The 23,050-nt window shown below is 44.8% G+C and overlaps 1 protein-coding gene across 6 annotated transcripts in view; it reads left to right on the top strand.

Moving 5' to 3' along the window:
- Positions 1–23,050, top strand: part of Arid1b (AT-rich interaction domain 1B) — a 356,893-nt gene that overhangs the window by 238,991 nt on the left and 94,852 nt on the right. For all 6 annotated transcript variants that reach the window (XM_075950348.1, XM_075950347.1, XM_075950338.1 and 3 more), the window contains one exon: positions 21,742–21,985. In XM_075950348.1, coding sequence (XP_075806463.1) covers positions 21,742–21,985 — 244 coding nt within the window. The remainder of the gene's footprint in view (positions 1–21,741; positions 21,986–23,050) is intronic.

Raw genomic sequence — 23,050 nt, forward strand, 5'->3', positions numbered from 1 at the left:
CATTCTTTAATTCCTTCCCATGCTTTAATGGTAAGAAGCACGTCTAGCTGATAGCTTTCATGCATTTCATTATATTTTTATTTAGACTGTAGTAAATTAAAAAGCATGCTCCGGGAGCCTGGCTGCACTGGAATGTGTCTCTGTCAGCTGCTGAATAGTAGCAGCATAGAGCCATAGAATCACACGTGACATTAATAGCATAAAATACCGAAAAGCACGGTAAAGATGGCATGTATTTCTCAGGTAGCTTCCAGTGGTCCCCAGCACCTCTTAGGGCCTTGTTTGTTGTTGCTACTGGTGTTATATTATTGTTACTCGGGTCTGTGGCAGGGGATAGTCCCATCTTGTAGGCAAAAGAAATATGTGATGAACATATCCTGTCCATCACCCAGTGAGTGGGAGCTAGGTACTAGTCGAAAGTATTTTACTCAACTCCTAATTCTTATGACTTTTACCATCATAAAGTTGCCAGATTTGGGACAAAATACAAATTGAATTTCAAAGAAAAAGTAAAATTTTAGTGAGTCCAGATACCACATACCACATACTTACACTAACAAGGGTTTGTTGTTAGGCTGGTGTTTGAGCATTGGCTGCTCTTGCAGAGGACCCAGGTTTAATTCCCGGCAACTCACAACTGTCTGTAACTCCAGTTCCAGGAATCTGAGCCTCTCCTGACCTCTGAGACCTCCATGCACACAAGTGGCACATCAGACATACATGCAGGCAAGATACCCATACACATAGAATACATTTAAAAATTGTCATTTTTCTGACGTACAAATTCAATAGGACCTAGTGTCTCACCTGATTATCCCAATCCGTATACACAGTGCCTACTCAGAGCCAGTTCTTCAGTGGTAGGCAGGTGTGGTTCTGGGTTCAGCCCTTTAAGGCTTTATCATGCTTTTGTTCTTATGCAGTCCAGTTACTGACAACTTGGGGAGTGTCTCTGCTGCAGTCTTCCTGTCCTGTTGTGCGTAGGGGGTGTTTTTATGGAAGGGACATAATGCTAAATTCTCCCCAGCAGCTGAGTTTGCAGAGGGAAAGTGAAATCCTCAGTAGGACTGTTGTTGAAGATTACCTAGCTGAGCCGCCACACTGGGAGAGAATGCGGTGTTCAGCAAAGCCCCAATGCCAAATCTGGATCCCCGAAAACGGAGCTCCGCACTGGAGGCCTCCTTTGTCTCTTGCCATTGAGCCTCTCGGCTTCTGCTGCTAATTGCCACAGACCTGAGTTTGCTTTGAAAACCTGTTGAGCATTTATTGAATGAGAAATTGATGCAGCACTCCGCTGAGGACTGTCTTAAATCCTGTCCCGTCTGTGGTGTCTGTTGTTCTGTACAAAGCGTCTATTCATCAGACAGTGTTGTAAGATGTTTTAAAGAACTGAATTACATTGGAATGTGTCCAGCTGGACCATCCTAACCTGTGCTTTGAAGAATAGTCAGAGTGTCTCACGATGGCTTTCTATCTTCCTTTAAAAGTATTTTTAATTCTTAGACTGTAGCAAGTGCCGAGTCAGGTCAGCCGCTGGTGCGGGTGAATGAGCTGCCAATCATTTTCTTCATGCTCTTGTGAAATACGTGGTGCTGGTGGAAAGGGAGGGAGAACATTAGCATTTACTGCATGAGTAAATGCTCTATGCACCTTGCCACCTACTGGACACATGCGTGTTCCTGTGTGCAGGCACAGACACCAGAGGTTGACACCTTTTTTTGTGTGTGTGTGACAGGGTCTCACTGAACCTGGAACTAATCAATTTTGCTAGGCTTGCTGGGCAGTAAGTTCCAGGGCGTCCTGTCTCCACACCCTCTTTCCCAACACTGGGGGTGCAGACATGCGCTGCCATCTTTCTGTAGGTGCTAGAGATTGGGCGGAGTCACTAGCCAGGTAACTGGGTAACGTGAGCTTCCAGATGAGACCTCAGATCCCTGTGTAGTGTGCTTTATTAGTCAGCCAGGCCTCCTGGTTCTCTTTATGATGGTATTGATGTATAGATGAATGCTCATTTGTAGTCTTAATTATCTATTTCCTGTTATAACTTCCAAATGGCTGGAGAGTTGCCAAGGACTTCAGTTCCTCCTGGTTCGTCACAGGGTGGCATTACTCTGGCATAGTCTGTAGCCTGGATCAGAATCTCCACACAGCTCAGAAGTGACTGTCAGCGGTAGAATACGCTGGGAAGGAGCCATCCTTGGTGTTAAAATACTTCCAGGTTGTAGTATCGATTAAGGCCTGGGACAGTCCAGCACCTCTGTCTTGTCAGTGGGGTGCCGCAGGAGTGGGACCCATTGCCACTGCTGTCCCCAGGAGGCTGGATACTTCCTGTTACAATGAAGCAGTTTCCTTGAGATAGACCAGTGCATTGTTCTGGTCACAGGGCTGACTTGTCTCCTTAGTGTACCTCATGTAGACCTGGTGATAATTACTCAGCCCATTTATTTTTAATAACGACAGATGCTGTAGAAGAGAATGCTCTTTCCTTTGCATTGAAAATCAGCTTTTCAGCCGGTTGTTGTTGGTGCACGCACAGTCAGGGCTAATACAGAGAGAAACCCGGTCTCAAAACATAAAGCAAAACAAAGAATTTAAATAAAATAAAAATAAGACACTATTCTTTAGCACTGTCTTGAAAATTAAGAAATAAGACCCGCTTTCAAAACAAGTCCAACTTCAACAGATGTTCTTAAGGGCACATAATGATTTGACCCCTGACCCTGTGAGCACAACTGTTCCAGCCCACTAATGACTTCTTAACAGGGCTCATTTACCTGCTCCGGTTCAAACACCAACATGACCGTTAGCTCAAGGGTTGACATAAACTAATCTTGATGCATTGTTAATTAATGCATAATTCATTAATTTTTTAAAAAATTAAAAATTTTAAAATAAAAGTAATATAGAGGTATACACATACGGAACGATATATCTTGATTAGGTATGAACCAGTAATATTCAGAGCCAAAACAGGTCTCGCTTTAAGGGAGGGGGGCTTTATCTTTAGAAGTGCGCATGGTGAATTTCCTTCTCAATGCTCACTGGACTGGGTTACAGAGGAATGAGAAGGGCTGCAAGCATGGAAAGGAAAACCTAAGTTTTCAGCACTTACTGTGAGAAACAAAATATTCACAACCTAGAAGAAATGCTGAGAATACCATTCATCTATCACTTAAAACAGTACAGGCTCCAAAAATTACATTTTGTCCTTTTATGTTACAAATGGATACAGTTGGGAGCTGGAGTCACAACTCAGTAGTTAAGAGGGTTACCAGCCCTGGCTGTTCTCCCGGAGAACCTGGGTTCAATTCCCGGCACCCACAAAGCCACCTGAAGTTCTAGTTCCAGGAGACCCGACACCTTTTCCTTCTGGCCTGTGTGTGCAATGCACATATGCAGTGCGCAGATATGAATACAGGTGAAACACCCAGATAAACACAATCGAGAAAACTTTCAAAAGCAAAGATACACCTGAACAAGCTTTCTGGAAAAGAGCTTTGAATTCTCAGTGTTTATAAACACACAGCAATTTTCTCATGAAAAGCTGACTTTCTTTTCTTTCTTTTTCTGGTTTATCGAGACAGGGTTTCTCTGTAGCTTTGGAGCCTGACCTGGAAACTAGCTCGTGTAGACCAGGCTGGCCTTGAACTCACAGAGATCCACCTGCCTCTGTCTCCTCAGTGCTAGGATTAAAGGTGTGCGCCCCCAAGTCCCGCGAGAGTAGAGTGTCTCCGTGCTAGTTCTGCTGTCCTTGCCTCCAGGTTGGTTGTTGAGAGAGGGCTTGGCGGTATAACCCTGTCTGGCCTGGAATTTAGATGGTAGCCCAGTCCAACCTCAAACTCTTAAATCAATTTTTTAAGATAAATATTATGCAAGCATAACAAATGTAGGATCTGTACAAATCATAACATTTAGCTTGATACGCTGTCTCAGAATGTACATACTGTGTGATCAGTAATTAGTTCAGAACGCCACCAGAAGACCCCGGTGCCTCCCTGAATCACTCTTCAGCCAACCCCAGCCCCACCAAGAACCAGGGTGTCCTGAGGAAAGGGCACTGCTTCTTCAAATGCCGGTGGTGGTGGCCAGCGGCCAGGCTGGTCCACTGTGGAAAGCGGTCTGATGTCTCCTCTTCAGCATGTGAAAAGGTTTTGTAGAAAGGGGTCACAAAACTTGGGGAGCTCGCATCAGCATCCATTCAAATGAAATTTAATGATTTAGGCATGATAAATGCCCACAAGAGAGTAGCCCCTGCATTGAAAAGCAATTCTCAGGAGTTAAAAAAATGCAAAAAGGAAGGAAAATAGCATTTTTTAAAAAATCTTGCCTTCCTATTCTTCTTATTTAAATTCTTTCACATTTAGCTTATTTGTTTGCTGGGGCACGTGTGTGAAGAGCAGGGGCATGATTTTGTAGGAATCATGAGTCACTTCTCTTCCACGTGGAGGCTCCTGGTATCAGATGTGACCGCTTGGCTCTTCCCACCAAGCCTTCTCACGAGTCCACCCATTCAGAGCAGTCTACACAGCCTCCGAATTTTTATTTATCTCTTGATAATGAAAAATAAAATAGGATGCACATTAGCTTAGACATCATCTGTTAAATTCCTTCAAGGCTCTGTGGAAGAAACCTTAATGATAATGATCTTCTCGGGCAAAGCCGTCTTGCTTGCATGCAGCATTATGGTCTTTGGTAGTCTGCATATACCTGAGTCAGGGTGGGCTTTGCTGAAGCCCGCAGTGCCCACGTCCCTTTGCTAGGACACCAGTGGTATTGTCACTATTCTCTGTTCCAGTAGGAGGGCAAGGAACTGAGTGCAGTGAGGTTTCGCTTTTTCCAACATAGCAGAACTAAGATTTTCCCAGCGAGATGAAGGGAATAAATGCACTCGGATTAAGTGATTTCCATCTGGAAAATGTTCAGATAGGCTTTCCTATTTTTCCCATTGGTTGTGGAGTTGGACTAGAAGCAGCAAGGAGAAAAACATCTGTTAGATTAGGGACCAGGAAACCCATAAACCTGGTTTTGCAATGGGAGAGCGGGGCTGAAGTCTCACCCTCTGCTAGTCTTCTGCAGGTTGAAATGCGTGGCTTGTCTCTATTTACCATGATGGCTGGCAGACTTAAGTGGTTTTAAAAGTTATTTAGAAGCCTGACGTGCTGGCCTTCTCACTCCTCCCCATCAAAAAAAAGGGGGGGGGAGTGGCATGCACATGCATACATACACACTTATACATACAGACATACACATATACACACATACATACAGAAATACGCATACACACACACACACACACACACACACACACTGTGCATAAGAGCGGCCATTTATTTCCTGTATTCTCTGTAGTTTCAAAGAGGATCTATGTTTTTGTTTTATCACTACCAACCAGTTATGAATGAAGAAATAGAGGTCAGATAACTAAGTGAATGTGGTTAGACTAAAGGGCGAGTGAGGAGGAGGGGGAGAGGGAGAAGAAGGAAGAGGAGGAGGAGGAGGAGGAGGAGAAGGAGGAGGAGGAGGAGGAGGAGGAAGAGGAAGAGGAAGAGGAAAAGGAAAAGGAGCCGAGTTCAGACCACTAGCCTGTGCTCTAAGGCCAGCCCTACATCAGCTCCTATCCATCGTGCGCACCTCTTGGACAAGTAAAGACACTCTGGGCACTAGACAGGGTCTCTAGTGACAAATTCTTGAGGACATACTGGGCTCAGAATTAAGCTGAGACGGTCAGGCTCTTGCTTCAGAGTCACAACGGGGCAGGAGTGCACCCAGGGCCCCAGCGTCTGCGTCTGCCCAGAGGACCTCATTCTCTAGGGCTCTTCATTGCACCTGCTTGCTCGGCTGTGTAACTGGGCTTGGTGCTTACACTTGTGCTATGCCCACAGCTTTGTCTGTTCTCCTTGCCCCTCCCCCGTTTCATCGTTGATAGTGTGCCACAGGCTCCATGCTGGCCTGTCTTCTGTTCCTTTTGCTCATTTTCTGTTTGCCTCTTCTTCGTACCCTCTTGATTCATATTTTTGTGCCCTGTTCTGTGTAGTTGTCAGCATCCATGGTTAGCTTTTCTGTTGGGTGAATTCTTGTGCATTTAAGTTCAGTTTCTGCTGTAGCCCATATGTTTGTGAACTAAAACGGTTATAAACACTTCAGAACCCAGAGCTCTGTAATAAACAAACGATTTATCACATTACATTGGAACAGGGATCCCTTGCAGGCTGAGAACTGCGCTAGGTCACAGATGGTATGCATCATGACTTAGGGTCTCACACAGCCGTCTGCCTCCACCACTTGGCTCTCTTATATTTCACTCCTGTGGGGGCAGTCAGCATACAGAATGGGGCAAAATATGATGATTGACCGATTCTAGCAAAATTCTTAGACATTCAGTATGAATTCATCTAACTTATTGCTATCTGACTTTGCTCTAACTTTTAACTATGAGGTCTTTGTTGTGTTTGAGGATCAGGTAAGCTTGCTTGGTAGTCCTCTGCCTGTAATAGTGTGAGTTAGTTATCCTCAGGAGAATCAGTTTATGGTCACTTGATTTACAGGGCTGTCTGCAGCCCCTGTAAGACCCTGTAAGGAGATGGAGTGGATGTGTTTGTAGGTCCAGAGAGCTAAGAGAACCAGAGAGTATGTTAAGACGCACCAGCAGGGAGTAACCAGGATATAGAAGATCTGTTTGCAGTCACCAAGGGAAGCAGAAGACTGTGGCTGTGCACACTACAGGTGGCTTCTGGGTGCATTTGCATGTTGGCTCTTCTGTTTATCCCTTACAATGTTGTGAAACAGGCTGTCACTATAGCCTAGGCTGACTTGGTCCTCACTCTGAAACCCAGAACACATGGCAGCTCTCTTGCTCTCGCCTCCCAGTGCTGGGGTTACAGGCATGAGGCATCGTGCTTGTCTCAGATTTAGATCCTTATTTACTAAATGAAGCAAGATTTGAAGAGAGCTGTGTGCTATATAAAGGCTGAACTAATAAGTATTAGGAAATGTTGTTAGGTACAGCTGTGCATGTTTGTATACAAGTACACACACACACTTTTCCTGTTGATGTTGTGCTAGTGGGCTAATGAACATCCCTATCAAACTGAAGCCCATTGTAAGCTGGTCACAGAATGTTTGCATGACTTTATAAATATCCACTTTAAACACAGAGTGTTTAAAGGTTCCTGGGACTTGTGTCAGTTCTGATTGTCCTATATAGGTCTTAACAGTCAGTTGTGTGCTTCTTATTGGGGGGAGGGGGGTTATTTTCTTTATACTTTACTTCTTCATTACCAGAAATACTATTGACAAATTCCTCAGTGACATGTTCCAGAACAGCACTGGTGGCCTCACATGGTTCACTGTGGACATTAAAAACTGCTTAGAAAGCTTTTAATCAAATAAATTTCAAAAAAAAATAATAATGTAACCTGTTGAAGGGTCGGGTCAGTGTCAGGACTTCTTGCCGGGAGTCTGCAGTTAACTAGCTTCTGGAATGTGCTGTAGCAAAGCCCACTTCCCTACCCCGCTCCTGAGCCCTTAGGCTCCGTCTTCATCATTTACTCGTGTCCGGTACTAGGAATGTTCTTTTCTAAGAGAGATCCTGTGTGAGTGCTGAGATCATGGACCAGTTGCCAGGGTCTAAGCCAGCCTGGAGAATTTTCTCTGAAGAATTCAGCATCCCGAGAGGTGGGTAACGAGAGGCTGCAGCCAGCGCGGCGTTCCACACATACCCACTCTCCGATAACAAGCAGCAGCCAGCGGCTCAGCCTCTTCAGGAAGCAGTCCCGGGGCTAAGCAGCCACACTGCACACACTCCACACCCTGGCCAGCAACATTAGCCTTGTCACTTGGTAATATCCATTGTTCTCTTAAGATGAATGAGGTAATTTATAATTGCAGTTCCTTTTAAAGATGCACAAATTATAAAACTGTCAGTTTACATATCACCTTCGTAGAGGACCACGGGTTGGTCCTCTGACATATGTATATAATTGTGGGCAAAGATCGGTTTCGCTTACAAAAAAGGAAATGTGGCAACAGTTAGAAGTGAAATGGCGGCACTGCTAATAATTTTTACTTCATTTTCTGGTTTGTTGTTAGGCATAATCTGTGTTGCCTTAATTTTTCATTTACTTTCATTTTTTAAGGTAGTATATGGTATCATGAGATTCCTCTTTTCATAGCTAAGATTGGCTTCCTTCCTCAAGGGAATCGCCGTAGACCCCTTTTCTGTTGCTTGTTAAAAGTCTTCGGCAGAATAAAGTTAACAGCAAATGTCACTTCCTAATTGCCGTAATGATCACACAGCTGTGCTCTGCTTGGGCGCAGGCTCTCTGCTTCATTTCCTGCACAGGTCCTGCTGTGGGGAGGAAGCCCAGTGGCTCGCTGGCCGCTGCTGAGGGCCATCGGTCAGGCAGGCCCCATGAGCACAGGGCTGCTGCACGGGCACTGCCGGTCAATTGCAGGGCTTCCATTCTGAGTCTCCGTAGCTTTGTGCTTGCCTGCTTGTTTTCTTACTTTTCAAGTCTTTCTCTTGTCTAGGTTAAGATGGTTTTATTTATGAGTATGTGTGTTTTTGCGGAGGAACCCTTACACTTAAATGACCCTGTAAGAAGCCCATAGAAAAGCAAGTGCCTGCAGCGCTAATAATGAGAACTGACGAGGCGGCCCTGCTGGGTTTATTTATGACCTTCTGCCTTTGTTAGCTCTTGTGAGAAATTCCTTTCTAACCATAACAATATTGTTGGAGTTTGGCTGTGTACAGAGAAATCCTACCGAGCCCTGAGGCCCACAAACTGGCAGCCTTTCAGCTCATAACCGATCGCCGTGCTGCCCGTAGACGTACGTTCCCCTTCAGCCCTCTTTTCTTCAATTCTTAAGTGGTTTTCACCAATCTTTCCATGCGTGGGCTTTAAAAAAGATGGTGCTTTTCTTCTCAGAGCCATACGGAGTGCTACTTAGCACTGTGGAGGAATTCCAAAGAGGGCAGACTGTCCGTCAGGAAGAGGGGAGCCTGGGCTGGATGGATGGTGGAGAGCCAGGTAGCAGCCCCTGCTGCTCGCTGACACTCCTGAATCTGTGACCTGCAGCACAGAGCGCTGGTTATTAGGTTAATTCCAGGCCAGCCCTTTAACATTGTCTCAGCTTGTTTGCTTTTGTCTTCCACTTCCAAATGAGACAGCAATTTTGAAATCATTCACAAAGCGTCGTCTTTATAGTTGTGATGATCTTTGGTTGTAAGTGAGAACTCCTGAGAGAGATGACGAGTTGTTCCTCCTGGCTTTGCTCAGGGCACAGGAAACCTGAGGCTGAGGTTGCTGCTGTCCGATTGCTCCTTGACATTGAGCTGCTGCGTGACAGAAGAGCAGTCTCGTAGTTTCTGTGTGCGGTAGGGATAGGCAAGTGGCTTGTGTGTCTCACTTTCCAGAGGTCAGCTTTGGCAAGGGACATGCGCCATGTGACCCATTGAGTACAATTTTCGTAAGTCTAGTGAGGTTTCCGAAATATAACGGATGCTCCCCATCCTTCCACGTGAACACTGTTGAGGTTTATGGAGCATCAGTCTGTGCACACACAAACATCTGTGTGGATATAGGTTATGTGGATTCAAATGCTCTGTGCTGTTCTTTGTAAGTTAAACCAATCGAAGTTTATTTTCTGCTGTTTTTCTATTTTCTCTCCAATAAGAATTGTATTGTTTTTAACGTAAGATTTTTTAATAATACATATTTTAAGGAAATCACTAATCGAGATCTAAATGATTTATAGTCTGCCATTGTCTGTCTAGTTTTGCTATTTCCTGTCTTTAAATTTATCGCCACACTATAATATAGAGTAATCAAAATGATGGCCAAAATGCATTAAAGGAATCTCTGCTAAAACATGGTTGTCTTGGCCTCTCTGGGACATAGGCCAGTGTTACAGATGGATGAGGAACGAAGCCCGGGAGTTACCACTGGGAAGTGGCGCAGTCGGGGTCCTACCCAGGCGGTGGTCCTCTGCTGGGCAGTGCGTGCATTACAATGGTTGCCGTCTCCATGCTCTGCAACATGCACATAGAGTTGTCTGGTGAATGTTGTGCAGGGATGAAAGGAAGCCATGCTTGTCCCATCTCACACTCATGGCCTTCACCTTGGCATAAGTATTGTTTCCTCATTGTTTGCCAGTGTTTCACCTTCTACTCGATGCATTTCACATTGGATTTTTATGTCATAAAAGGAAAAGTGAGAACTCTGGATTTCGGGTGCGTATGTGTACATTTACATTTCCTGTGCACAGCAGCTGCTCACGCAACACTTGTGTACTTAATATTCTGTATGTATAGTTTGACTACTTGTCACTGAGACAGAAGTGTTGTTTCCTCCTGTTTGGAAGGCGAAACTGAGGCTCGGTTAGGTTAAGAAATGTTTCTCCAATGTTAGCTGAGGAGATGGCAGTACCCGCCTGCAGCAGCCCTTGCTGCAGAATCCTGCCTGCAGAACTGCCTGCCATGCTGTTCCTAGGGAATCCATGTTGTCGAGGACAAGAAACGGGCCGCCTTCTGGTGCCAGACACCACGCTGTGTGTGGTACTGTTTGCAGCCTTGTCCTTAACTCTGCTGGCAACACTGAGGTCAGCCTACTGTAGCCCGATTGGGTGTGGTGGCCTACGGGCTACCTGTCCACATTCTGTGTTTGCGTGCGAGTGAGGAACCAGCTGTGAAGACAGCCATCTTCTAGAGCCCGAGTTTTCTTGTGACCACCTCCAGGGCCCAGAAGGGGAGACTAGCGTTCACTAGAAAACTGGGTATCTCACAGGTGCGTCCCAGAAGCTGGTCAGCTAGTGAGGCAAGAGGAGACAGTTATGGGGAAGGTCGCACCTCCCGTACATTAATATTGGTGCCTAGAATAAAGTTCAGTTTACCTTGAAAATATGTGATTCACAGAGACGTTAAGCAGTGTGACGGGCAGTGGCCCCCACCCCCTGGGAATCTCTATAATCTGTACCAATGTATGGGGCCACGCTCCAAGCAGCCACTGAGATGGCCCTGAAATGGCTCTACAGGGGTAAGTGGGTGTACAGTGTGGGGCAGACTCACACAGAGGCCTCTGTTGATAGTATTATTTTCATCATATCATCACGGTTATGATTGCTAGTACTGGAAATTTCTGTCTTCAACCTCGAATGGTTTATGACCACCTCCTCTCAAGGAGTTTCTGAAGTAACATGAAGCGGTTACGTGCTCTTAGGAAAAATTATTATGTAAAAGTGCACTTGAAAGCCAGTCTTTCAGACGGTAAGTGACCAGCTGGCCTTGGAAAAAAATGGGAAACAATTCGTTTTAGAAACCTCTTATCTAAGTGAGCCTGTGAATCATAAAAATAAGAAAAATCCATAATGTAAGCTGGACTTTTAGAAGGCTACTGCATGCTTCAAACCTCATTTTAAAACAGAAAACGTCCCCATAAATCCTTTCCATCTGTGACCTAATTGGGCTAATTGTGTACAACTCTCCTTTAGTCTGTTTTGGTTTTGTTGCTTGAGTGTATATGGTTTCTGGGTTGACCATTTTTTATTGGATAACCAGTTAGGAGATATGTAACAATAATAATAACAACATAAAAACAGGCTATTAGTTTGAGAGTTAGGGGAACATGGATTGGTGGGAGAAAGGAGGAGAGAGGTGATATAATTGTATTTGAATTTAAACTGTATTTTTAAAACAAGTACAAATTAAATAAATGGAAGTAGTGTTAAAAGTATAAATAAGTAGTTTTGCTACTACTGAAGATATTTGGTGTCTGCTGCATGTTGGTGGCTGTTCCCACACAGAAGCAGTCCTCTTGCCTCTAGACATCTCTGTGGTGTGGATAGCATACATGAAAACTTAGGATGGATCTCCAGGTTATGTCATAGATGCTCTTTTAGCTTGAATTGCTGACACATGGTTGTCCAGAGTGGTTATTTATTAATTTACCTTTCTACCCTGTATATGCAGCAGAATAGAGGAGAATAGAATCCCCCTCTGTTGTTTTATAATCATGACATCTCCATTTGTGGCATCACTGTCATTTAGTGTTGATAAACGTCACCCTAATTGCCATATAAAGGAAGTCCCATCCCACATCAGGTGCACGAGAAGTGATTGTCTTGACCATGTAATAGTGAATGGAGAAAGCGCAGCCTTTCCTTACATTCATTCTCCAGAGTTGCAGGCCTGGGGAGATGACTTGCTGCACAGCCATGTGGACCCGAGTCCATATGTCTAGCACCATGCAAAATCCAATTGCAGTGCCTGTAATCCAGGACCGAGGATCAGACCCAGGAGGACCCTGGAGTTCCCTGGCCAGCCCGTCCATCCCAGTCAGTATGCTCTCACAGCCAAGAATGGCACTGAAGTCAACAAGCCTCCACATCCGCACACACATCACACAAGTAACAGCACTGTGGTGATAGCTGCTTCAGGCAAAAATCCACAGACAGATGTGAAAACTAACAAAGCCTGAAGGAGAAAGAAAACTTGCATAGCGTCAGAATCATCCCTCCAAGTGTTTGCCCCTTTGCAGTGACCACAGATGCCATAGCCTCATGGTGGTCCTCAGAGCTGGAGCTCCACCTCCTTCCTTGTGTGTGGACTGGACCTGCTGATTGCCCCCATACATAAGGTAGGACAGAGCAATGGCCACTTAACCTTAGAGAGTCCTGGAAGTCTCTTCCAGTTGACGAACTTCCTGTTGAGATAGGATGTGAGAGGTGCGTTTCTTCTGTTGTATTCCTACCCAAAATCAGCAATTCTGGGCACATCATAAGGAAACACCAAACCGTGGTAAATTAAAGAGCATTTCACAAAATACCCAATGAGACATGGAACTCACAGAAAGACTCAGAAGCTGTCCAGGTACAAGGGCTTCCCTGGATTGGACCTTGGAGTAGAGAGAAGACTGGAATGGAATGAGCTGCATCTGCAGTTCTGTTGGGTGTGGCAGCAGCATCATTGTTGGAGCGGTGGCTTGTGCACAGGCGTAAAGCACACAGAGGCATGGTCAGCGTGTGCAGGAAGCCCCCCAGTATTGGTTGTGGGAGGGTGGTTAGGGTGTGCAGGCCCCTCCCCGTCCCCCACACTGGTGTAGCTTGTGTAGTCCAAATTACTTTCAAAACAAACAGGCTTTTAAAATCCAGGGAAGGCCATAAAGCAGACATGCATCCGTGTGGTTCAAGTTAATAGCAAAAATACCCAGACAACCGAGTTTTAGTGTTTTTCTACTGACAAACTTCTTATTCCACATGGACTCGCTATAGTTTTGAGTTGTAAGTTTCTCAGTCATTGTTTTCTTAAGTTGCTAATTTGTTTGCAGTTTCTACGGATCTTGCTGTTTTTAAAGAATTTCCCTGCTACGCTGTCGAAGAAATAAATGTCTCCTGAGGGTTCATGCCTTTTTGTTTTTAAGTGTTATTTTTAGGGGTTTTGCATGCTTAGCATTGGACTTCTAAGATAAACAGTGACGTTTTGCACCTTGAGAGATGCAGAAGGTGGTATTGATGGCTTTTCTGCCCTAAAAATTTATAGTATGTTTTCAGTGATAAAAACAGGAATCAGGAGACAAGAGTCTAAATCTTACATATTTACAGACCTTGTTAGTTTGTCAATTTCCTCTCAGAACACATGGGTCATTAATATTTATAGGTTCATACCTGGTGTGATATTTTTTAAAACACCACACCATATTCCAGAGCCTTCCTCTGCTTCAGTGGGTGCCTCCCTGTTAGAACCAGGTGACCCCAGAGTCCCCGGGGGTTGTAGAGTGGAATATAAAATGTTAAAGGTGTGTGTTACTCATAGCTGGCTGTAGAATACTGACTGCCTGGTGCTTTGAGACGGTGGACTCATTTTGTACGTTGATTCTTAGAGCTGCGTGCACTCATGAAATGACTGTAGTCTGGAGAGCACACGGCTATTACCGAGGCTGTATCGCGTCGGCCTCACTTTCCCATTGTCTGCGTAACTTTTTAATTCTGCCTGTTTTTAAGATATGTTGATTTGGGAAAAAATGCAAATTTGTTCTTAAACGCTACCTGGAGTTTTGATCTTTAGTTCTTAAAATGTCATATTTGGCGCCCCCATTCTATCCTTTTCTATCTTTTAAGAATATGTACATTTAAAAAAACAAGCAAACAAACAAAAACACTTGTTGTGCTTCTCTTGGCTTCCTAGCTCCTGAAATCATCAGGGAGAAGGAAGTTTCTATCTTTGGAACAGCAGAGCCTGAGTGTCATTTTCCAGCTGCCCCTTTCTGGCCAGCTCCCCACCACCACCACTCCCAGTGAGCACACATCCTTAGGCTACACCCTCCTCAATCATGTACACCAGAGATCTCCTGCTTTCTGCCTGACTCTCCTACGCTCAGCAGCTACCTTTCTACCCTGCCAGTGGCCCACCCTCCCTCTAGAACTTACCTGCCTGCCTCATCACAATGGCCCCCAAGAAATGTCGCTTGGGGTCACAGGCCATTGTGTTTGCCACGGCAGATACCACCTTCTCCCTCCAGAGAACTTGATGCTTTTTGCCATAAATTATCTGCTTGTCTCTCCCTGTTAAACCTTTGTGATAGGAGTTTTAGTCTGTAAGTCCACAAAGGACCTGCCCCCTGAAGTCTGAAAAGATCCATGTGGACACGCTGTCCTCTTGACTTCTCCTTCCTACTGCACAACTACAGCCTTAGGTATAGCATATGCCCAGGTCTGCCATATTGTCGTTTAAGGCCCAGCTTTGTTTTCAGAGCCTGTATTTTGTATCTGTACCACTCTCGCAGTAGATAAAGGGCAGCAATTAGTCTTTCAGTGCTGGCTTAGGCCTTGATTGAAGGGTCTTGTCTGTGGATGAGGGCTTGGTGAAGAATGTGTGAGAGCTGATCAAACAATATACTGTGGTTTATTCTGGTGGAAATAATTACAATGTCCCAGGTGCCAAATCATGGCAGTGGGGTTGAGTCATTGCTAACATTTAGGACTGTTTACAAGGCTGTTCCCAGGCACTTTAACAAAGGGTTTGGGTTACTTCCAGGTGCAGGTTAATTCCAAAGTTCACATGACCAAAGTTATAAACTCTTTTACCAAGTTGACTCTTAATTCAAAACTGTGTGTGCTGTGTTAAAAGGGCCGGTATGTTGCTGTTGGTAGCCAACACATCTGGGGATTGTTATGAGCCATGGAAGAGCAGAGAGTCACTCAGGGGTAGTTCAGAACTGGGAGTGTTTTTGTGACCCCCTCCCTGAGAAAAGGTTCATGCAGTGAACAAACAGCCCCTTTACACATCACATTTTTCATGGTGTGTTTCCCGCCCCTATGGACCTGCAGTGGCAACATGTCTTATGTAGGAAATGTTAGTGATGTGCTGGGCAAGCAGAAGAACCTGTATTCAGATCCCCAGCACCCATATAAAAAGCACTGTGGAGACAGCAGGATCTGCGGGGCTTGATGGATAGCTCCTCTAGACAACTGGCGAGCTCCCATCTCAGTAAATGGAGACAGATGGAGGAGGACACCTGCTGCTGACCACAGGCCTCTGCATGCAGCTGTATCTCACATCCACCTGCACACAAACAGGTGTGTGCATACAACACACACACATACATCAGAGAGAGAGTTTGCAGCCCAAGACATTTAGTAATCGCTTTGTTTATGTGCTGATTCTTAACTTGTATTTATTCTTTCATTTATATATTATACATATATAATATACTTTGATCATAACCCTCCCCATTAGCCTATCTTGTCCCCCTTTTACTATACTTTTCCTTTCCAGAACAAGACCTCCACTTTGTACTTTCCTGTCATTTTTAAGGAAGTGACAGCTGTTACCATATGTGTGTTGGTATACTTCAGACGGAATTCTGCTCTTGTTCAGTATCTCTGTAGTCAGTACCCTGGAAACGTCCCGTAAAGTGAGAGTTACCCACAATGCTGTCATTGCTTGACTAAAAAGAACTGTGGATGAGTCAGAGGCAAGTTGTTTCCCAAAGAGCAGCTCTTGGCTATCTCCATGGGTGTGGATTCTGACCCATATTTTCTGTGTATTTCCCTTGGCGTTGGGAATACTCTTGCCATCCTGGAGTCTGTGATTTTCAAATCTATGTTGAGTATTTTCTCACACATCAGTTGGCTGTACATTGTATATGTTGTCCCACAGGATGAAGAGGTATATATTTGAACATGTTAAAAGAAAAATTAAGACTTGTAAGTTGGAAGGAGAATGGTTTTAAGGCCTCAGATCGGTGCATAGGATTTGCTTTCTTGCCTGTCTTCCTGAGGTATTTCACGCTTCATGCTGAGACCAGAATTCTAAGCTTTTAAAAACCTCATTTGCCATTGAGACAAACGAGCAGCAGGGCCTGGAGAAGACAGCTTGTGATGCGGGTTTGTGCTAAGAACCTAGGAAAGTCATGGGAATCTAAGTCACTGAGAGGTTTTCTATTTCTGTGTCAAATTGTTAGCTTGATTTTAATATCAACTTCAAGGTACATTTATTTCAAATGCTTGAAGTTGTAGTACCAGAATCAGCTGGGAGGGTGTGAAGTTACTTCTGGTGCGTTTCAAGGGGGCTAAGAAGCTAAGGAGTCTAATTCCTTGACCCTGGGGTGCTGCTTGGGGCTCGGGCCGAAAATTCATTCATAAAATGTAATAGCTGGGTGCGTAGCTTTCAGGAGAACTTTTGTGGTAAATATTTCTGTTTGCATGTGCTAGATTATGCCGTGTAGTGTTTGCAGCGGAAATGCTTATAAACTCAGTTTAATTTGCCCTTGAACATTTCAGTACCTCCTGTCTTTGCCCCATACCTGGCATAAGAGCCAGTGCCCTTAAAGTTAGGGTCTAGTTGAAGGTTGTGTTTGGTGTGTGTGTGCGTGTATGTGTCTGCCTGCATGTCTGTTTATGTGTGAGAGAGTGGGGGGGTGTCTTTTCTCTATATGTGTCTGTGTGTGAGACTGTACGTGCGTGCGTGTGCGTGTGTGTGTGTGTGTGTGTAGCAAGGTCTTCCTGCTTCTGAACATCACTGAGAATTTTAACCCCTGCCGTAAGCCTCAGGGAAGTCACAGTGAGAATCATTAGCTGTGTCCTATTAAAACCCTGAAATGAGGCCTGTGCCTGCCACATTGATTGAAGTATCTTCTCCGTTCCTAACTCTGTTCATCCCCTTTTCTCATGGGTGTGCCTGAGCAAGGGATGCCCAGATGTGTGCAGTGTGGGCAGCTCACCAGCAGGGCTGATCTCCACCAGCCGCTAATTGTACTGAGAGCTGTGGCTTGGAGTGTTTGGAAGTTCATTTGCTTTTTGAAAACCCACTTACTTAATTAAGCAGGGGAGTACAGTTTCCTAGCTTATTCCCAGTTCTCCGAATCAGTGTCACAGTGCCGATATTGACTGAACTTACTCTGGGCCAACGTGCTAAATTGAACACCACACCATCAGATCAAAGATGCTTTGCTGTAGTGACTCATAAAGATCAGTGTGTTTTCAGGGAGGCTCCTGTGCTATGTCTAGACATTAGAGAACTCATACCCTGTGCTCCTTCGTTTCTGTTTGCATGTAGGTCTTTCAAAGTAGTTCCTGCATACCATCTTCATGGAATTTTCCATGTGCTTGTAATGGTTTAAGTAAAATGCTGTGGGCAACAGGCCATGAGACCACTCCACAGGTCCCCGAGCTGCTGTGGGCAGTGAGACCACGGCAGGCCTCGAAGGCAGGGTTCCCAGGCAGGAAGCTACGTGGCAACTGAGAGACCAGGATGGGTAGGCATGCCATGCAGAGTGAAGCTGGATATTAATTTAGTGGGTTATAGAAGGAAAGGGGAGAAGGAGGGAGGGAGGGAGGGAGGGAGGGAGGGAGGGAGGGAGGGAGGGAGGGAGGGAGGGAGATAGAGAGAGGAAGAAATGGGGAGAAGGGAGAAACAGAAGCTGACTCTTTAAGAGAGAGAGAGAAAGGAAGGGACTCAGGCTGGAAGCTGAAGATCAGCTTGCTTCTGCAGAAGGGGGGTTGGCTTGTCTCTTAAAGGGACAGAACAGACCATTACAGCGCTTCCCTTCTGTGACCCTTCCTGGGCCTGTGTACACGAGGAATTAGGAACATTGTGTTGCTGTGTTAATTCATAATTGTTCCTCTTGTAAAAGTCGGCTAAGACTCCTGTCACTCTCTGTAGTATTCCTTCTTTGCCCAGTCCCTTGAGTTAATTCAAGATTTTTTTATTTGGACATAGCCAGCGAGGGGGGTGAGGTTACAGTGGTAAAGTCTGTGCAGTGGCCTTCTTGAAATGGTTTTAGAAGTAAAAGTGTCTCAGGGTTTTGTGATGTTCAAGACAGGGACTTTTAGAAATAAATCAACCATTGATAGTGAGCTCAAATTAATTTGTGTTACATTGAAAATATTTGGTATTGTGGGTGGGTGTCAAATAGAGAACACCCAATGTGATAGCATGATCTCACCACAGCAAACTATGATGGCACAGTAGTAACTTTGCTAGGCGAGAGCCCTATAAACCATCGCCTTACCCGTCCCTCCATCAGGAGAGAGGCCGGAAGGAGTGCTATGGGGTAATGCCTACCACCCCCAAAGAGCCCTGGCTGTAGTCCCCGGACCCGACCTGCCAGCTCTCCAGCAAGATGAATGGTAGCACTCTAGCTGGCAGGTGTCTGAGCTGTGAGGAGATGCAGGCATCATGGTTCCATAGTACTTACAGGAGAAGGAGCTGGTACCCTGCTGACTAAGTGTCCTCTAGGGGAGTGTTAGTGACGGGCTTCTGTGTTAACGAGGCTGTATGCTTAAACCAGGCTGATCTTCCTTCATTAGTGGGCTTTAAGATAGCTCTGCATATGGATATGGTAAGGATCTGCAGGGCGGGAGTCTTCTGTATCATTTACATAGAAAAGTTCCGAGAGGGTATAGCAGTAATATAAAAATTATATCTTTTTATTGCTCTTCTGTTGCTCCAAGGTCTAGTCAGCGCTGAAATTCTGATGACACGTGAACACGAAGGAAGCCACCAGTTTTATATTTTCCTCTTGGTGCTTCCTTGATCAGCCTGTTGAATAACAGAAATGTTTTCAATGCCTCTGCAATTTGAACGGAGCTCTCTTGACAACCGTCCTCGCCGCCTGTTTCAGCAATAATGTGGAATTTTAAGGGAGGATGGGGAAGAAATTTGTAGGTCATGCAGAGAATTACAAAAATTTATGAGTAACATTCCAGTTTTTATGAAGGAAGATTTGCATAAAATTATTTAACTACAATTGAACGCTGAATTTACATTGTGCCTGTTTAACTCTGTTTGACGTGAAGTAGAAATGATTATCTAGCTATTTATCAAATTATCTTGAGAGGTGTGGGATGTATGGTCCCTCACCACCCCCTTCTTGCTAATATTGGGAAGCACCTGGCTCAGATGTACCTGACGCAGCCACTGGCTTTGTGGCTATCAGTGGCCACGTGCAGGATTTCCCGCTCTCCTCCACTGTGTGGCCATGCTCACTCACAAGCACCCCACCTGCTAAGTCCTCCTAGTCCCAGAAGAGGGTTTGTTTTAGTCGTTTTGGGGTTTTTGTTTCATTTTTAAGAGAAAGCTAGTAAACTATGGGAAATGTTTTGTCTTCTGTTTTTGTTGTTTTCTTATCAAAGCTAGTTAGACAAGTCCCACCTTCCCTTTGAAGTTGTGAAGTTGAGCTTGGTCTAAGGGGATGAGATACCATTACCACCCCTGTCAAATGGGAGAAAACCCAAAAGCCTTGTGTTTTTGCCAGACCCTCATTCTAGGTGATCCTTTTTGCAAAACAAATCGTTTTGCACAGTTCCCTCTGCTGTATTTGTTTCTTCCTTCAGTGCTGAGATTATTCATTCCCAGCATAAACCTACACCTCTCAGTTAATACTTTCCGGAGGTTGTGAACTATTTCTGTAAAGTCTGCGGGAACTATGGCCTGCAGTGAGGTCTTTGTGTGAGCCACCTAAGCCCTGCCCCGCACCTTTGCATCAGGAGTTAGATGGCAAACATCCTCAGTCACATGGTCTGTCCCAGTTGCTTTGCTCAATCATTGCCACAGCATTCATAGGTAGGGCTAAGGGCTGGGTGTTTCTTGTTTTAAGGAAATACACGGAGGCCACCATTTGAATTTCATATATTTCCAATATGTTAACAAATACTGCTGTTGGGGTTTTTGTTGTTGTTTTGACTCATGTGTGTGTGTTGTTTTAAGGAAATGCACAGAGGCCACCATTTGAATTTCATATTTTTCCAGTATGTTAACCAATACTGCTATTGAGGTTTTTATTGTTGTTTTGACTTCTGTGTGTGCACACACATGCACAGCGTGTTTGCAGTTAGCCATGTGGGTAGCTCGTGGTTAGAGCATAAGTACAGCTCACCTTTAACCCACAGGTCACTGTGGTGGTTTTGCAAGTTCTTAAGTTGGAAATGCCTGGGAGGCAAACACTGAAAAGCTCAGCCCAGGATACCTTGTCCTTTCCACCAGATCCCCACCCACCCAGTTCTCAGAGTGGGTGCAGTGAGCAGGAAGCCTGGGGTAGAGGGAAAGTGATCCCATTCTAAGTTTGTTTGTGGAACCTTGCTGATTGTGTTGATTGCCAGAGGGTGGTTTCCTTGAGTTGTGTATGGCATGTTACTGTATTACTAACTTTCCTCTAGCCCTACCTGGCTTTGTCAAAGCAATATCTAATTTATAAGATCTAAGTGGGACTATCACTGAGTCCGCCAGTAATCGAGTTTAAATAGGAAGTTTTACCAGCTGAGTGTGTGCAAAATCACGTATGCCATACGCCTAGAGCAAAAATGTTTGTTTTATCTTTGAATTGCAAGCAATCTGATTCAATTTGCCTCATTTTATTTGAGAGATTTGATAAAACATTTTCCAAAGGTTGGATATTTCCAGTCATCGTGTTGTTTTTCATAAGCAGAACTATTTGACTTGATAAGGTTACTTTTTGTTTTACTTAAACCAATGTTGTTCTTGTTTTAAGACTTTTAAATATGCACGCCACATTTTTCTGGGGCTGATCAGCTGTGGCGTATGTGCATTTTTAGCTGTGATAGCACCCTCCTGAAAGGGGAGTTCCCGGCACAGCTCAGTGCCCAGGGCCTAGGGTCCTGGGTTCCTCTGCTGCCGTGGGAGCTGCATTTCTTCTGACCCAAGCATCGTACTGGGTCGGTCTTGAGCTCTATCGCTCCAGAAGGCATGTTGTGTAACATTTGAACTCATTTCTGACCATATAATGTCAATAGAATTGTATTGCCATAATATATTAAAATGCAAATGCCACTATTTCATTATAATGCATAAAAATGGGAGAATTTCTCACTACAAAGTTCAGTTAGAACTTGACCATTATTAGGCTGTGGCATCCCAGCTTTAATTTCCATGGGAAGGTTGCCCCAAGCCTGTAGCTGCTCAGTTTATTGAAGTCTTCATTCCTGTGGTAGCTTGCTCTACAGAGGACTTCCTGATCAAGCATTTTGAATAGGTCCACAGCTGGGCACTGGTGGCAGAAGGGGAACCTTCAAGGTTAGCTTGCGCGTGAGATGCAGCTTGCCTCATCTTTTATGTGCTGCCAGGCCTTCTGTGTGAGTTCACTGGAGTCTAGTGAGAAGTGCCCACTCCACATGTTGGTCTGGTCCACTCACACTGTCTCTGAAGGAGTGGCACTGTTGCTTTCAAATTGTGCTTTGTGTGCTTAGTGTTCCAAGTGTATGAACACTTGCCTGTTCTTTTTTCCGCAGGACCTGTCTGGCTCCATCGATGACCTCCCCACGGGAACGGAAGCAACTCTGAGCTCAGCAGTCAGTGCGTCCGGCTCCACAAGCAGCCAGGGAGATCAGAGCAACCCGGCTCAGTCTCCTTTCTCCCCACACGCATCCCCCCATCTCTCCAGCATCCCTGGGGGGCCATCACCTTCTCCTGTTGGCTCTCCTGTGGGAAGCAACCAATCTCGGTCTGGTCCGATTTCCCCTGCAAGTATTCCAGGTACTGTCATCCTTAATCATCCGCGGTCCCCATCCTCGGTCCATCTGCCGTCCCCTCCCACCTCCCGGTGTGAAGCCAGGTCTGGCCTCAGCAGCATCTCTCACTCTTTGCCTTCCTAGTCACTCCATTTCCATCCTTTACGACACAGATATGATTGATTACACAATAGCGATATAACTGCATTCCTCACCACACATACCAGAGTCCCAGTTTCTAAAGAATCTCAACAAATTAATAATAAATGACCAAATACCTTCTGATGAGTTGATGGGACGTTCGGGGTGAGATGGCTGAAGACTGACAACTGCCTTCAAATGTTCAGTTTGCCATAGACTAAACCTTCACTGTCAGCTGCCTTACAATGGCTCTACAGTGAAGAGCCTCCATCAGTAGTGTCCTGAGGGAGACTGCTGGCTGGTGGTGACCACGTGTCTGGTTCTGTTTGGTGGCTATAAGGTGGCAGTTCTTCTCTAGCGTGTTTTCAGAGTTGATGTTTATCTATGTCTGATCACAATCACATGGTTGGTGCCAACTACAGTCCAAAGTGCCATGCTGATACAAGCTCACACCCTCTTTCTGATAGAGTGCATGTTCTTGCTAACTCTTGTGTTCAAGTGACATCTGTATCTTGTGTGTGCGTATGTGTGTGTCTGTGTTCTCTGGGGGTTCTTACTTTAACCACATTCATCTTTCTGGTATTGTACCAGCTAACTTTTGCTAACATGATACAGGTAGTTTCCAGAGAGCACCTTCCATTAACCTATTAAAATGATAACTCAACAGCTAATAAACTTCTTAATAATTTATCATATTCTCCCCATAATCATAGGTGATAACTTTACTATTTTATTCCTTTCATGTTTTGTAGATGTATATTGTATAACATTTATAAATAATACTAGTTATAAGCAGAATATTATGTATAACAGGCAATGTGTTATTTATGCAGTGTAATTATGAAATGAATGTAATCTAAGAACTGGTGTGCTGGGGATAACCACATCCACCTGCCTGCTTGTTCCTTTTCCCAGCACCATTTCCTCTCCCTGCCTCAAGTATTCTCTA

This window comes from Microtus pennsylvanicus, chromosome 1, assembly GCF_037038515.1.
Source record: "Microtus pennsylvanicus isolate mMicPen1 chromosome 1, mMicPen1.hap1, whole genome shotgun sequence".
Classification (NCBI taxonomy): domain Eukaryota; kingdom Metazoa; phylum Chordata; class Mammalia; order Rodentia; family Cricetidae; genus Microtus; species Microtus pennsylvanicus.